The sequence below is a fragment of the Engystomops pustulosus genome, chromosome 1 (assembly GCF_040894005.1).
Source record: "Engystomops pustulosus chromosome 1, aEngPut4.maternal, whole genome shotgun sequence".
NCBI classification, from domain to species: domain Eukaryota; kingdom Metazoa; phylum Chordata; class Amphibia; order Anura; family Leptodactylidae; genus Engystomops; species Engystomops pustulosus.
In genome coordinates this window covers 146,803,183-146,818,887 of record NC_092411.1, presented here as the reverse complement: position 1 = coordinate 146,818,887, position 15,705 = coordinate 146,803,183, and the positions used below count along the sequence as shown (strand labels likewise).

The 15,705-nt window shown below is 41.3% G+C and overlaps 1 protein-coding gene across 1 annotated transcript; it reads right to left on the bottom strand.

Moving 5' to 3' along the window:
* Positions 1–4,436: 4,436 nt before the first annotated feature.
* Positions 4,437–12,871, bottom strand: NR2C2AP (nuclear receptor 2C2 associated protein). The gene is made up of 5 exons (XM_072155869.1): positions 12,714–12,871; positions 10,789–10,879; positions 7,162–7,267; positions 6,986–7,053; positions 4,437–5,474 (listed from the first exon to the last, which is right to left on the bottom strand). The coding sequence occupies exons 1-5, from the start codon at positions 12,749–12,751 to the stop codon at positions 5,358–5,360; spliced, it is 420 nt and encodes a 139-aa protein (XP_072011970.1). The 5' UTR covers positions 12,752–12,871; the 3' UTR covers positions 4,437–5,357.
* Between the last annotated feature and the right edge of the window lie 2,834 nt (positions 12,872–15,705).

Below are 15,705 nucleotides of genomic sequence, written 5' to 3'. Positions count from 1 at the left end.
AGGTTTTATGTAAAGTTTGTAACACAAGAAAATGCTGAATGGGATTTAAATTATCTTTCTTCCATGAAAAATAATGAATTATTTTATGCTTTTAAAAATAAAGTTATGGTTTTCCACAACTTTTGTGTTTTGACATTATTATCGGATTGTGATTAAAATGACATTCAAACAGTTAATGTTTGGTCTTCAAAATCCAGACTGAACACTGCCTGGGAACCCTGACTCCCTATATTCGTTATATTTAATATTAGGAGTCTCTGCTTTCCCATGGTACTACTGTCCGACACTGATAAAATGACAGGGACTCCTAGAATAATAGATAATTATTATGTTATGTGTAAGCAAGATTAAAGGGAAACTGTCATCAGAAATTGGCCTAATAAACCACTATGTTTTACCAGTATGTTGTCAAGCAGCTGAAGAGCTTCTAGATCAGGGGTCCCCAAACTAGTGCGTGCGGGCCACATGCGTCGCATCGGACTGCGGCAGTCGGGCAGGGACCTCCGTCTGGACAGGAAGCTCCTGCCAGTCCCAATATAGTGCTTGATGCGGCCGAATCAAACGTTATTACTGCAGGTGGAGCGATGTGCCCGGAAGACAACCCCGGCGCACATCGCTCTTTGAACCTGCATGCGCGTCGGCCGCGCACCTTTTTCTGTCCAACAGCCGCAAGAAGAAAGAAGACGCAGGAGCCAGAGGTGAGTATAGGATTTTTAAATTTTTTTTTAAACAGCAGTTAAAACATTGCGCCGACTGGGGGCCCTAGTATATGAAACAATTCATTATGGGAGCAGCATATAAAACAATGAATGGCGGGTGGGGGGGGGCACATAAAATAACTAATGGTGGGGGGGGGCAGCATAAAATAAACAATGGTGGGGGGGGCAGCATAAAATAAACAATGGTGGGGGGGCGCATAAAATAAATAATGGTGGGTGGGGGGCACATAAAATAACTAATGGTGGGTGGGGGGCACATAAAATAACTAATGGTGGAGGGGCAGCATAGGAAATAATTAATTTTAAGGGACAGTCTAGTAATTAATAGGGGGGCAGCATATTTAATAATTAATTGACCCAATTAATTAATTCATTGGGCCAATATATAAAATAGTTCACAAGGGGGTGCAGCATATTAAATAATTAATTGGGGGGGGCAGTGTATTACAGATGCGGTCACATGTACCGCTTTTTATACGGCCCTCCGGATTTATAATTAGGCTACGACTAAGGACTAGAGAAGTCCGAAACGCGTCAGACTTGCCATGCCATAAGACGTCTTATATGTTTTTAAAGAATTTTTTCTAATAAAAGTGGAGTTTTAACCATGGATTAACGATGAACTTTCCTTCAATTCCGATGCTGGACTAACTTTTTCTATTGATATATGCTACTTCTGGTCCCCGCACAGCACGTCCGTGCATCGGCACAAAGAAGCAATACGGATACACAAGAGTGGTGAGCTGAACTAATTTTTATCATCTAGAAGCTGCTCTGCTGCTTGACAACATACTGGTAGTGGTTTATCACGTCAATTTCTGATGACAGTTTCCCTTTAAAGACACAACATTTATCTTGGAAATATATTGTGTATTCATTTACAAAAAATGGTCAGAAGATAAAAGGTTGATTCAGGTGTAGCCACGCCCCTCTCACATGACCAAGTAGGTGGTTAGTTAAGTAACATGCAACCATTGAATTGTTAGTCTATGGAGAATGCATTAAGCTTGCAGGACTTTCCAAGCTTTTTCATCTGTTTCCTCACCGTGGATCTCTATGCCAATCCTATTAGTAAGGCTACATTCACACTGCCGTTGCCTGCCCCTACCGTACTGTAGCGGGCAACGGCAGTGCACGGGGAGAGGAGGAGGAGGGGGTGAGCGAAGTAATGGGGCACGGCGCCGTATTACGGCAAAAGATAGGACAGGTCCTATCTTTTTCCGGTACGGAGCGGTACGGTGCCGCCGTGCGCCCATTGACGTGTTTGGAGGACGTATATCGGCCGTGTATACGTCGGCCGTATATACGTCCTCCATACGTTAGTGTGAATGTAGCCTAAGAGATACGTCTTTCCTTTATTTTATCACTTTTCATTTTACTGTTTGCTTTTATGCATGTCTGTTATTTCACCATTTTTGTGCCTATTTTGCATGTTAAAATAGTCCTTTAAAAAGTTTTTCCTTGTGCTCTATACATTCCCACTCAGACCTGTTACCTTGTGTCTGTATGCTAGCAGTTCCTATAGACGGGTCCAGTGCGGTTGATCAGTATGGCACCTAGAAGAGTGTGTATCTGTGCGGTCCTGGTGTGGGCATCTGTAGACGGGTGACTGTGTCTGGGTGGAGAGTGACTCTGTGCAGTAGTGTTCCATAAGCGCGTAAGTGGCAGGGGAGTACATAGTGTGGTTATGCGCCCCCTGGGCTGTAAGTGTGTGAGTGTGTGGCTTGTAGTGTCTGGGATTCGGATGCGTTTGGTTTTCCCGACACAAGAATTGAGTTGAAAGGGTGTGCTGAGCGCTTGGAAGTAGGAATGTAAGGACGCCATTGTGTGAGTGGGCGGAGCTTAAGGGTTAATTTGCTAGGTTCCCTGGCGTAGGCGCACCCCATGTTCGGACTCCGGTGAGTGGGGTTTGTGAAAATACCCTTAAAAAAATGTTGTAAAAAGTGATTTCAAAAAATAGTTATGCACTCTAAAATGAAACCACTAAAAAGAACAACTCTTCTTGCAAAAAAATAAGCCCTTAACCAGATTCGTCAGCCAAAAAATAAAAAAGTAATGCTTTCGAAAAGATGGTGATGCTAAAATTTACAACATTTTCTCTGAATTACTTTTTATTGAGTAAAATTGGGGGGGGGGGATAGAAAATTTATATAAATGAGGTTTGTAATTGTGGTGACTTATAGAATACAAATAATATAAGATTTTTATGGCATGGTGAATGGCCAAAAAAACCCTTCATTTTCTCTACCAACAAAGAGTTAATAAAATCTCATCAATTAGTTATAGACGCCCCAAAATTATGTACCAGAAAAGTGCATCTCAAGTGGCAAAAAAAAGCCACTAGTCAGGCGGTCCCCTACTGAACACCCGACCCCTAGTTAAACGGACCTCTGGATGTTGGTAATTTACTCTACTTTATTCTTAGGCTACAATAAACAGCTGTAACAGTTATTAAAAGGTTGCTGTTCCAGAGTATCGCTGGTTCAAGTTTGTATAAAGCAAAATATTTTTCTTTATTTATTTTAATGTTTTGAACTTAAAGTTAACTATAAACCCCTAATAAACACTTAATAAAGTATAAAAAACACAAATACACACCTCCTCCCCACACATATTTGGTATCAGTACACGTACGTACGATCTGTTTAATAAAACAATAGTTAAAGGACCCGCACAGTAAATGCCACAATGCACCCCCCACCCACCCCCCCCCCAAAAAAACTTTCCTAAAAAAGAGATTTTTAATTAATACCCTTAAAAAATGGTCTAAAAAGTGATTTAAAAGTTACGCACTCTAAGACCACTAAAAAAAAGGCTATTAACCAGATTAGTCAGCCAAAAAATAAAAAAAAGTTATGCATCTGAAAAGATGGTGATGCCAAAGTGAACAATATTTACTCCAACTTACTTTTTATTCCGTAAAATGTAATCAAATACACATTCCACCACGTGACCAATGCATTTCCCACCCGACTTATACTCGAGTCAATAGGTTTTCCCAGTTTTTGTGTTAAAATTAGGTGCCTCTGCTTAAACTCGAATAAACTGAACCAGAAAAGTGCCTCTCAAGTGGCAAAGAAAAAAAAGCCCCCCATTTGTCTACATTAAAAAGAAAAAAAAATTATAGACTGTACAATTTGACAATGCAAATCTGCTCTGGATGGCGCCTCCTTCCACACTATGCCTGGCCGTGCGCCCATACAGCATTTTACCATCACATATGAGGTATATATGGTATACGGTGTATGTACGGTGTGAATGTTTAATTTCCAACCCAAAATGAATATATTGTCCAAAAATATTAAAATGTGTAGACCGCACCTTCATTTTGTTTTAACCCCTATAAAACACGTAAGGGTTTAATAAACTTCTTAAAAGTGCTTTTTCATATGTTGAAGAGTGTAGTTTCTATAATGGGGTAATGTCAAGTCTTGCTATTACTTAGGCCTCTCACAGTCAACTGAAAGTTGAGCATATCCCTCCAAATACGGGTTTGGAGACTTTCCAAAAGTCGCACAACATCCTAGTAAAATATGTGGAATCTTAAAGAAGAAAAAAAAACAAAACATGCCAACATAGAGGAGACATTTTGGAAATGTAAGTTATCAATTAATTTGGGTGCTACGATTATCTGCTTCAAAAGTAGAGAAGTTAGAACTTTGAAAATAGAGAATGTCAAAATGTTTTGCCCAAAAAAAAAATAACACAAAAGACATCTTACACATTTTTAAATTTATTTTAAGTACAATGTGTCACAAGAAAACAATCTCAAAATCTCCTTGATCCAAAGTGTTCCAAAGCTATAATCACTTATAGTAACACAGGGCAGATTTGAAAAATGGGGCCATGTCCCAGAGGCTAAAATATGCCAAGTACTGAAGGGGTTAAAGTTGAGCAGTATGACAATTTCTGTTGTTTACCACTGACCTAAATCCAAGAACAGGACAGACATTTACATGAAAATTCACACTTTTTATAATGCATTATATATTTGTGTAGTCAGTCCATTTTATTATAACTTCAACAGTCCTGGTATAATCAGGTGGGAAATAAATTCCTGTTAAAGGGGTTGTCGCATGAACCAAGTTAGGCCCTATCCACAGGATAGGGCCCAACTTGCTGATTGGTGGGGGTCTCAGAGATGGGACCCCATAGATCATGAGAACGAGGAGTCCGATGGGGTCCCAGGTACCTCAGTCAGATCCCTCGTCGCTCCGGACCGGTCTTGACTGTTCTGCTCTATTCATCTCTTTGGAGCTGACAGATCGCAGCGCATCACTGAGACCCCCACCAATCAGCAAATTAGGGCCTATCCTGTTGATAGGGCCTAACTTAGTTTATGGGACAACCCCTTTACGCTTTTTGGTCATTTTAATTTTGGTTCAGTTTCATAAATGAACATTGCTGCCTTGCGACAAACATAAGACAACGGTAACAACAGGATATGTTGATAGCAATATTTGTTTCGATGTAGGGCCTCAAATGTCCGTTGATAGCATATTTTTTTTGTAAAAATACAGTGGAGAAGTCCTGACACAATGTACAAGCTTACAATAGCACATCCAGACCCACAAGATGGCACTGAGGTATAGCACACTTGGTTGGAGTCCTTGCAACAAAAATTCTTCTCCTGCATTTTCATTTCTTTTGGCCCAGCAAGTCGAGGTGGTACACTATGATCCTTCCAAAGAAGTCCGTGCTACTTGGAAAACTTAGACGCAATTTTTCAACATACTTCTCCGGAAAATCAAATTTGTGCAACACATAGGTTAAGGTAAAATATAAAAGTTAAGAGCAAATATTGTCCTGAAAACTGTCTGCTTTATTCACAAATTATACAATTACAGGCAGTCCCTGGGATACCTACAAGATAGGAGATTTCCTTTCAGTACAAACCCCAAGCATGATCAACCAGGAAATTTATGCTTATGAACCTGAAGGGCTCTGGTGGGTGTTGCTTCACCGAATGTTCTCCCCATCCTCCCTCAGAAATTTAACAGAGGAGGTTTCTGTTCACAGTGTGGGGTGGTTGAGAGGGCTCCTCACAGTGCGACAACCTGTGAGGACAGAGCACGGTGAGGTTGTAGGTTAAAAGAAAATCTACCATCAAAATCAATCACGATAAACCAGAGACACTAACTCATATATCCAGGGCACGTTGACTGTGGTAAACTTGTAATATTTGTTATGTTATGGCCGCCTTCCTTCTACAACTTTTATAATTATGTTAATGATCCTGAGTGATCTTGTCACTGGTTCTTACAATGAGCAGAACGCCTGAGCCCATCTGACAAATAATTTTAAAAGTTGATTGTACAAGTAAGGAGGCCATGGATAAGTATAAGAAAAATACAGCCACAGTGCCCGGATCTAGGAGTAAGTGACCCTGGATTTTCAGCCTTGATTTTTATAGTAGATTTCCTTTAAGTTGAATTTGTATGCAAGTTGAAATGGGTATATTTTTGGGTTCTCAAGAACAAGAAAGCTGCATTTCAGACACCTTTGATTACTCTTATGCTAATCGTTTCACCAGAGGTCACATTTGGCAGAGAGGTCCATCTGTTACTAGGGGTCTTCTATAAGTCAAGTGTTAAGACAGGGACTGCCTGTACATAGTCACTTGAAGCCAATTTATGACATGAAAAGGGATCACATGCCTGGAAATGGCATATCCCCAGCACTGTGGCACAGACACACAATTCTGTATCTCCCCTTTAATATAATATCAGGATTGTATTTGTAAGTGAAATAAAACTGAAAATATTAACTGTTAAAGTTGTAATTAAAAAGAATGTAATTTTTAAATTTAGATCTTAATTCTCAACTGTAAACAATAGATATTTCTGGTTTAGTTTTACCCGACAACACAATCCTTAATTGGACAGCATAACGGTGTTTCTAGGTGCCAGGGTTCAGGAGATATGACCATATGAAAAGAGTCTCCTTCCAGCATGAAGTCAGCTAAAGGCAGAAAGCGCTGCAGAAGACACTTTTCAAAAGTGTAGATGCACCCTCTGCCTCTAAAGCTGGAAAATGGATTAACATTCTAAATATTTTTAACATATTTTGTGAAAAGGTTTAGAAAATGTTACCGCTTATTAAAAATAAAAATTTAAAAGGGAAAAATGCTGAAAACACATCCTGTAGAAAAATCCTGAAAAATTACATAGATAAATCATCTGAAGGAATATCATTGCAGTTTCTATCGATGGAAAATGACGATAAAGGACGTGGTGCATAATGACTGTCCTTCTGCAAAAGGATATCTGAAGAGCATTGTTATCTTCTGGGTAAAATTCTGCAATTTTCTCCAATTCACATTCTTTCAGACACCCTGCAAATAAAGACAACCAATAGAAATAAGATTTGTGAAGCTGAGTTACTACTGGAGAAATCCAGATATCAGATCTCACTAGGTGAATGATGCCATTCTCCCCATTACCTTCTAGTATGCAGCTCCTACTGGAAAAACCACCCTGGAACTGGATGTGGATTTCTGATATGCAGACTTTGTGAGGCAATTCTAACGTAATCCATTGAGATGATCCCTTGGGCAAGAAAGCAAACATGTTATTAATGTCACTGACTAGTTTAGATGGTGACAACAAACTGTTGAATGACACTGTTCTCACTCCAGTGATAATAAACCAGGGGGCTGCACTGCTGGAACCAGGAGCTGGAGTGAGGAAGGTTTCATTTTCCTTTATACCCCCCACTATACCCTGGCCACTAAGGGGTATAAATGGGAAACCCCTTCAAATGAGTTATCTTCATTGGAAAGGTTACACTGAAATAAGACTAAAAATAAGGTCCCCAATACGGTTAGCCCTGGCAAGAAATCCTGACACAATTATGTAATCCCCTGTGGGAACACAATATGGGAAAAGAGACTTAGAAAACCCCCAATATATTTATAAATAAGACCACACTTTAGAATGAAGATCAACCTAAAAGAGCTGCGTGTGTTTATAAAACCATGTCCACATCTTTGTCAGTGGCTTCTTCAGGAATTTCTCTACTTTGCAGATCATAAATAGCATATTTTACTGTTTTTCCTTACAAAGAAGCTGATTTTGGGATGGAACCCAAGCATACTTGAAAAAGGTGGGTGCCACAACTCCGAAACAATGCAACGGAATAAAACGTCACCTTTTGTACTTTGAAACTCTCCAGGAGTGCTGCCTATATTTTTGGATGTTTATACTATGGTCCACGCCACGGAACCTACAACTTTTCACCCATAATCTACTTGCTGTACTGCTCTGGATTTCTCTCATATATATTTACATGTATCTTTTATTGAGGAAAAAAACAAAACAAGCAAAAAGTCATTACATTTGAAAAATGCAACATGGGAAAATGCAATCAATAAAAATATCATGACAATAAACTAACAGACCCAAAATGATAAATCTCATCATGGGTCAGAAAAATTGAGCAAAGAGGGAAAAAACACAGGGAGATGGTTAAACCTAAGGAAAGTCTGATGCAGTTAGATGTTTAAGTCGCAGACACAGACAACTTACTGCTAGGCATGTGTTCTCTCTATGAGCCAGCCATTAATGGAGAGGGTAGCAGAGGATTTCCACAATCCTAGTATAAAAGTCCTTGCTGACACCAATAGGTGGCTAATTAGGGAGAGAGAAGGTTTCCTAATCAGAAGTGAAAACAGATATAGGAGATCTATGGGTGGATCATTATCCAGTTTAACATCCAGAATTATGTGGCTGAGTGCAAAGAGTCTATCAGAAAAATCATGGACCGCCGAGCAGCCACACCCATTGTCCCAGTTTCTGGTGGGCAGTGCCAACACTTATCAGTAATAGAAGGAAAGAGTGCTGGTACTCTGTATATGACATAAATAGAACACCATGAGCCAAGAATAGCTTTTTTCTAATTCACGGTCCTAACTCCTGACAAACGCAGGGAGCAATAATATAGCAGGAATGCTGAGAATATCATATATTAGAGATTTTGTTGCTTGAAAGGTGGTTAGAGCATGTGGAGGATTAAAAAAAAAAAAAAAGTTAACCGTAACAAATCTCCTAGATCCATTTGGGAATACCAACGGTCAGTTTCAACCCAGAAGTAGAGGCAGTATGGAAGGTCACAGGTAGTTCACTGGGTTTCAAATCTGAGTTGCTTGTAGGAATGAGTGGTCTGTGCTAGAACAGGGACCATTTCCCTTTCAGCGACCTTAACGTTTTGAGCATTTGCGTAATGACGAAAGGGACATTAGAGATTGTGTGTGTAGAGGAGGGTAACCACAGGAAATCATTGCAGATAAATCATGTCCCAGACCCACACTTTTGCCATGAGACATCTCTGGCAGGACAAGATACGAGTTGCTAATGCCAAAATGAATGTACTCTTCCTCAGGCAGGCCTAGCCAGTCTAGGGGATGAAAAAGCCGAGACAAATTTACAGAAAAGAGCATCAATGTCCCTTAAATGTTACCAAAAAGTAAAAAAACAAAAAACGTACAGATCCTCTAATATTGACATGCCGGGATCATCAAAAGAAAAAAATAAGAATTATAATTAAAAGGCCAGAGTGAGGGAAGGAGATGTCCGGTGCTCAGGACTTCCACTGACGGCTGCCTCCCACATGCCGTCAACTCCCTCTCCCAGCATGGGGGAGAGAGGTGCGGGTGTTTGCATAATTAGCAACCTGGATCGCCGGACATCTCGTACCCATGCTCCGGCCTGCTAATTATAAATCTTTATTTCTAGGTGACCGCCAGCGTGTTAAGATTAGATAAGACAAGCGCCAGTATTAAGATGAAGAAGAGGACAGGTGAGTAATGGCAGATTTACTTTGACTGAAAATTAGTTTGATATTAAAGGGAAAAAAGTTTCCATGTCCTCTATGTCTAGGATGACTTTTTTTTTTTTTGGAAGGATGAGGCATGCATGTAGAAGTTTGAGCAGAATGGGCAGTCCAATAGTGGGAACATACAGGGCAGTTTGGCAATCACGTTATCTATTCTAATAGCCTATGCTATGCCAATTTTAAAAATGTCTTTGTCAGTATCCTGAATCATTTTTGTAGCGTATACAGGCTTAATTCACGTTACCTGGCTCCCTACCAGCAGCACGTAGTGAGTCCCATGCAATCTTTTGACCGGAGAATTAAAGAAGTTGGCAAGTGGAGTGGGGGTGGGTGCAGGATATTAGCTAAATGACCAATGTACATTAACCCCTATGCACTCTTCAAAGTGTTAGTACATCTGAATTGTAAGCTACTTCTCTCAAACCCCGACACCCTTCTCCAACACCCACATTTGGAGAGTGGCTTCCCCCTAGAGATTGTGCCGCTTACCAGTGGATCAGATCCTTAGGCACCCTAGGTATGAAAGACCATAATGAATTGAATATATTTTTGTAATCTAATGACATGGTACGGTTCCATAATTTATAGTTATGATCCATCTACCTAGTAGGGTAACCCTTGAAGGTAGGTTTCCTCATGTATGGTACATACTTATGCCGTGTTTGAACCTATACATGTTATGCCAAAGTAATGATCTGCCGTTATGCTCTTATGTAAACATTTGTATGTATTGTTGTATAATATCCAATTATGTTTTTAATGTTTTAGGATATGTATCCTTGGCACTGACCCAGGTACAGTTTCAGGAGATCCTGGTACCTGTAGTCCTTTCATACTCATTTTGGTGCGTGCTTGCATCTTTCTGACTCATCTGGTAGTGGGAGGAATTGGGCACCGCCCCCTTTTTATGCTGCAGGTGATCCTTGCATTGCTACACACTAACATGGCGTCGCCTGGTGGCAACGTCATCGGTTTGAGAAAGCGCCTGTGAACGCAAAACGGCCCAGTTGTCGCAGCTTGCACCCAAACTGTATATGCCATGATCATTAAAGAAGTCTTTTTTTCACCATAGATGGTGAATGCAGCAACTTTCTTCCTTCACTGCATACATAGAAGATGTAAGATTACAACTGCTTAGGGGAAGTTTATGTCTGCATAGAGGTTCAGTTAGGAGTCTCCATCATAAGTCACTTAATACTGTATACTTACTAATATATCAACGTTGTCATGACTTTACCTGATCAGAGTTCCAGCAAGTTTCTTCCTTGCGGTCAAAGAGGAATTGCTTACCAAACTGCTTAACATCCCGCTGCAGAACCGAGCTCACTCTGTAGGAAGAAATACAATAAGAAAATCAGTGGCAGTTTAATGCACTCTCAACATTTTTTGGGAAATAATGCATATTAAAGAAAACAACTCCATGATCCATTAGGAAACTACTTTGCAGTATGCACACATATCAATCTATATAATGACCAGTAAAGTAACATCCTAGTGATCATGACAAAATTTCCAATGAAAACAGTTCCCTGGGTATTTATTTTTCAACTGTATCGGGCAAAGCCAAACTGGTCTTAAAGGGGATAGTCTCATAAAATGCCCATCTATCGGATGGAGGCTAAATGGATGGACTACACCAGGAAGTCCTCTCACCACTTCTTGCCCGTAAAGAACCAAAAAGTAAGTAATAAAGTGAAGGGGGGTGAAAACAGCCTTATCATTAAAGAAAGATGTAGTTCTTTACATCGCCAAGTTTCTTATGTTCACCTACACAATTACTAAAGGGAAGTGGAGAGATTATTTATTGGTAACACAGTTGAAGTATTCACATCTGTAATTGATAAATACCCATTTTTGCATTCAGCAGGGGCTGGGGGAAGGAAGCAGAGTAGTTGCAACAAAGAACCTTTAGGGTTTTTTTTATGGACACATACAGATTGGTTTTCCCTTCTTCACTGATGTCTTACTGATCCATGCATTTCAATGAGCTTTTTCACACTAAGTTTTTTTCCACTGATCCACTGTTGTCAATGAACACAAAAAGAACAGGTTCTAAACTGTTCACTGAAATCTGAAGAGTGAAAAAGCCCATTGAAAGGAATAAGTCCGTAAGGCATCAGTGAAAAATCACTGAAGAAGGGAAGAGAAAACCAATCAGAACATGTCCATAAGCCAAAATGGGTTCAGTGAAAAATATTGTCAATGTTAAACCACGTGCCTTCTTGTCTGCATTTGTAAACGCAGACCAAGCCGCACCTACCGGGGCGGGCCGCGGCCCTATCGCATCGGCGCTTCTATGGAACAAGTTTCTATCAGGAACGAGCCGCCGGTGTTTTAAATGAACGCAAAGGGAAGTTCATTTAAAAAAGTTATGGATTTTTGATCATGTGGAGTGAAAAATGAAAATGAAAAAACAAAAAAAGGGCCAGGTCCTGAAAGGGTTAAGCTTTCTGGAAAGAATGAAAAAAAAATATATATATATATATTATATATATATATATATATATATATATATATATATATAGTGAAATCTGACCAGTATGATATTCTATAGTTTATTTAATGGCCCAGTTCACACCTGCATTCTGACCACCATTATTACAGTTGTGCTCAAAAGTTTACATGAGCCTTTTTGCAGAGAATATGAATGATAACACAAACATTTTTCTCTACTCATGGTTAGCGGTTGGTGAAGCAATTTATTGTCAAACTACTGTGTTTTCGCTTTTAAAATCAGAATGACAACCAAACAAATCAGAACACGGCAATTTACCAGAAGTCTAGTGGATCCATTTGATTACTAGCTTCCCTTGCATGGCTTCTGTTAGTACTCCTGTTTTTTGAGTGGAAGAGGAACAGAAATGGCGCAAATTGCCACTAATGGAGAATATTTTATTCAATGGACATTTTGACAAATAGTGACAACACTTGCCAGCATAAGAGGCAGAGATAACCTTATCATCAGTCCCTTCTTCTGACTTCTGCACTTCTTATGTGATACAATATGAATCCAGCACCCTGGTACCAGATGCCATGACTGTCAATGCTGAGCACCTCTCTTACTATCTCACTGAGAGCCTGAAAACAAAATATATCTTCCTCCATAAAGTACAAAAATGAAAACTGGCCGGATCATAGAAATGTACACAAACCAGTGCTCACCTGCTCACCACCCCAGCACAGAGCACTGTCTCCACCATGCTGCCGTAACTTACATGGTGCTGCCTAAAAGTGTCGTTAAGGCCGTAAAGCAGTGAGCCGTGTAGTCCAAGCGATTTCCTTATGTGTGACGTAGACTCGGCTTTACTCCTATTGCTTCTTTCCATGCTGCCAGCAGGTGGCAGTAAAGCTACATGACTGTGCAAGTAGTTTTATTGGAGCGGGAAATTGAGACCCGCGGTGTCCTGAGGTAGATAAGTGCTCGCATCTGTGGGGAGACGTGAGAGGGATCTCCTCTTTTCCTAGAATTCAGCCCATAAACACTGTCCATTATTTTGAGGCAGTGACAAACATGAGCTCAATACAAGAATTTTTACCTAAATTTCCATTAGGGGATATTTCCTAAATACATGTATATTTGACATCATTTTTTTTGCCATTTTGGCCATGAGGGCATTTTTTAAAGCTTTGATAGCAGAAACGAAGGGTAAGTGATCTCTCCATGTTATTCTGAAGTGGTCAAGAAAATAGTTAATGGCAATGCAATGGAAAAGATCAGGAAAGATGAAGAAGGTGATCAGGAGAGAGGTCACCTTTGTCAATGGATTAATAGAAAAGATCATTATATGCCATAGTGAATCCATCTGCAGCCCAAATCTACTTGATAAGGGGCAAGACCTTTACCATTGTCAACCTACCTTACAACTTTTGTGCTAGAGAACAAAATTGGCACAGCGCACCACAAAAAAAATGGTGGTATAAACCATTGTATTGCCTCCTTGTCACACCCCCAAGCATATATTGACCTTAATGGCTCCCCAGTGTCACGGCCGCACCCGGTACACCCGTGTTCATCCATGTGGCGCGACCACATCCCCCCCACGGCCTGGACTCACCTCTCCAATGCTCCTGCTTCCCGACTAAGCCACGTCCTCGCCCACTAGGGCGCACACGCGCCGGCTCTCCTAGCGTTAAAGGGCTAGTGTCCTCCTGATTGGCGCTTGCCAATCCGGCCTCGCCCATATAATCCAGCACCTCCCTTCCTGCTTCGCCGGATCTTCTCCCAGTATCTTCCAGGGTTTCCAGACCTAGCTACCTAAAGCTGCTCCTAAGGAACAGAAAGCCCATTCCTGTTTCCAGACGCCTCCGTGTTTCCTGTGTGTCTCCAGGGTTCCCAGACGCTCCTGGTTACTCCTGTGTTGCAGCGTTCCCAGACGCCTTCAAGCCACCAGCTTTCCTCTGTGGATCTGGTGGCACCTCGCCGCAGCAAGACCTTCCTGCTTCGCGTCCCGGGTATTGGCTAATACCACCTCCCGCGGAGGTCCAGAGGGTCCACTGGTCCACAGACTCCTCCTTCTAGACTCTTCCCACAGAGGAAGAAACTCTTTTGTGACCGGAGCTCAAAAACGAAAAAGACGATCCATGCAGGTTTCCTCCTTATTTGTGCACCAAACACAAGGGATCACTTTCAGGGATAAGTCACCATTCAGACCAGAAACCGTCAATATTTTCACTCCTGTCCTAGTCTCCTCCACTCACTGCATATAAGAGACATATCCAGACATAGTGTAGACAGTTTCAAACTTTTAAAACTTTTATTTCCAGTTCTACTCACATATGTAGATAAAAAAATGCGCATATCACAAATGACTCCACGAGGACGCCAATCCTCGTCCTCGTGGAGTCATTTGTGATATGCGCATTTTTTATCTACATATGTGAGTAGAACTGGAAATAAAAGTTTTAAAAGTTTGAAACTGTCTACACTATGTCTGGATATGTCTCTTATATGCAGTGAGTGGAGGAGACTAGGACAGGAGTGAAAATATTGACGGTTTCTGGTCTGAATGGTGACTTATCCCTGAAAGTGATCCCTTGTGTTTGGTGCACAAATAAGGAGGAAACCTGCATGGATCGTCTTTTTCGTTTTTGAGCTCCGGTCACAAAAGAGTTTCTTCTACTGGATTATTGAATAGTGGATGTTTGCTGGATCCATCTAGGACCGTTAAGGACAGCTCATAAGAGGGAAGGTGCAGCACCACGCAATTTTTTTTGTTGGTCTTCCCACAGAGACTCTAGTTCTGTTGTCTGTGTATTGTTACAACCAGATAGTATAATGCCCACTTTTGTGACCAACCACCCCTATTGCCCCTTATAATACTACCTAATGTAATGTACCCTTACCCTCTCCTCACATTTTGCCCCCACTCCTCTTCATCCTCACATTGTGGCCCCTCTGCTCCTAGTCCTCACATTGTTGTCCCTCTGTCTGACAGTGTAGCCTCTCTCTCCTCTTCCCAATGTGGCCCTTGTCCTTCACTCCTCTTGTATTTTGGCTGCTCTTCTCTACCACCTTCTATTGTGGCCCCTTTCCTCCATCCCCCATATTTTAGCTCCCTGTCCTGTCTCCCTCAAATTATGTTTCCTTTCCTCCATTGCCTTTATATTGTGGACCCTGTCCTCCATCCCTCTTATTTTGTGGCCTCTGTCCTCCTCTCCCTCACATTGTGCCCCCTCTCCACCTCCTCCACACACTGTGGCTCCTCTACTCCTCCTCACATCGTGGCCCTTGTCCTCCACCCCCCTCATATTGTGGCCTCCTGTCCTCCATCGGCCTCATATTGTGGCCTCCGGTCCTCCATCCCCCTCATATTGTTGCTTCCTGTCCTCCATCCCCTTCATATTGTGGCACCTGTCCTCCACCCCCTCATGTTGTGGCATCTCCCACCTCCTAGGTGGGTGTTAAATAAAAAAAACCTTTGTTATCTTTTCCTCATTTACGCGCAGCAGTCCTGCTTCCTCTTCTTCCAACTCTGAAGCTGACTCGGAGAAGGAAGAAGGTGGGACCAGCCTAGTGGAGGTGCTACCATCACACATGTCTTATAAAGAGGAGAAGTGTCAGGACCAGGGTTAGTGGACCCACTGTACCACTGTGGACGTTGACTTAAGCCGACACCTGGGAGCGGAGTCTAAGTGGTACACAGTTTTCACCGGA

Coding starts and splice junctions, on each gene's coding strand:
- NR2C2AP (XM_072155869.1), bottom strand. CDS start 12,751: ATGGTGGAGACAGTGCTCTGTGCTGGGGTGGTGAGCAG. Junction 7,268..10,788: donor CTTGCTGGAACTCTGATCAG/GTAAAGTCATGA, acceptor TTCTTGCCCAAG/GGATCATCTCAATGGATTAC. Junction 7,054..7,161: donor TAGGAGCTGCATACTAGAAG/GTAATGGGGAGA, acceptor CTTTATTTGCAG/GGTGTCTGAAAGAATGTGAA.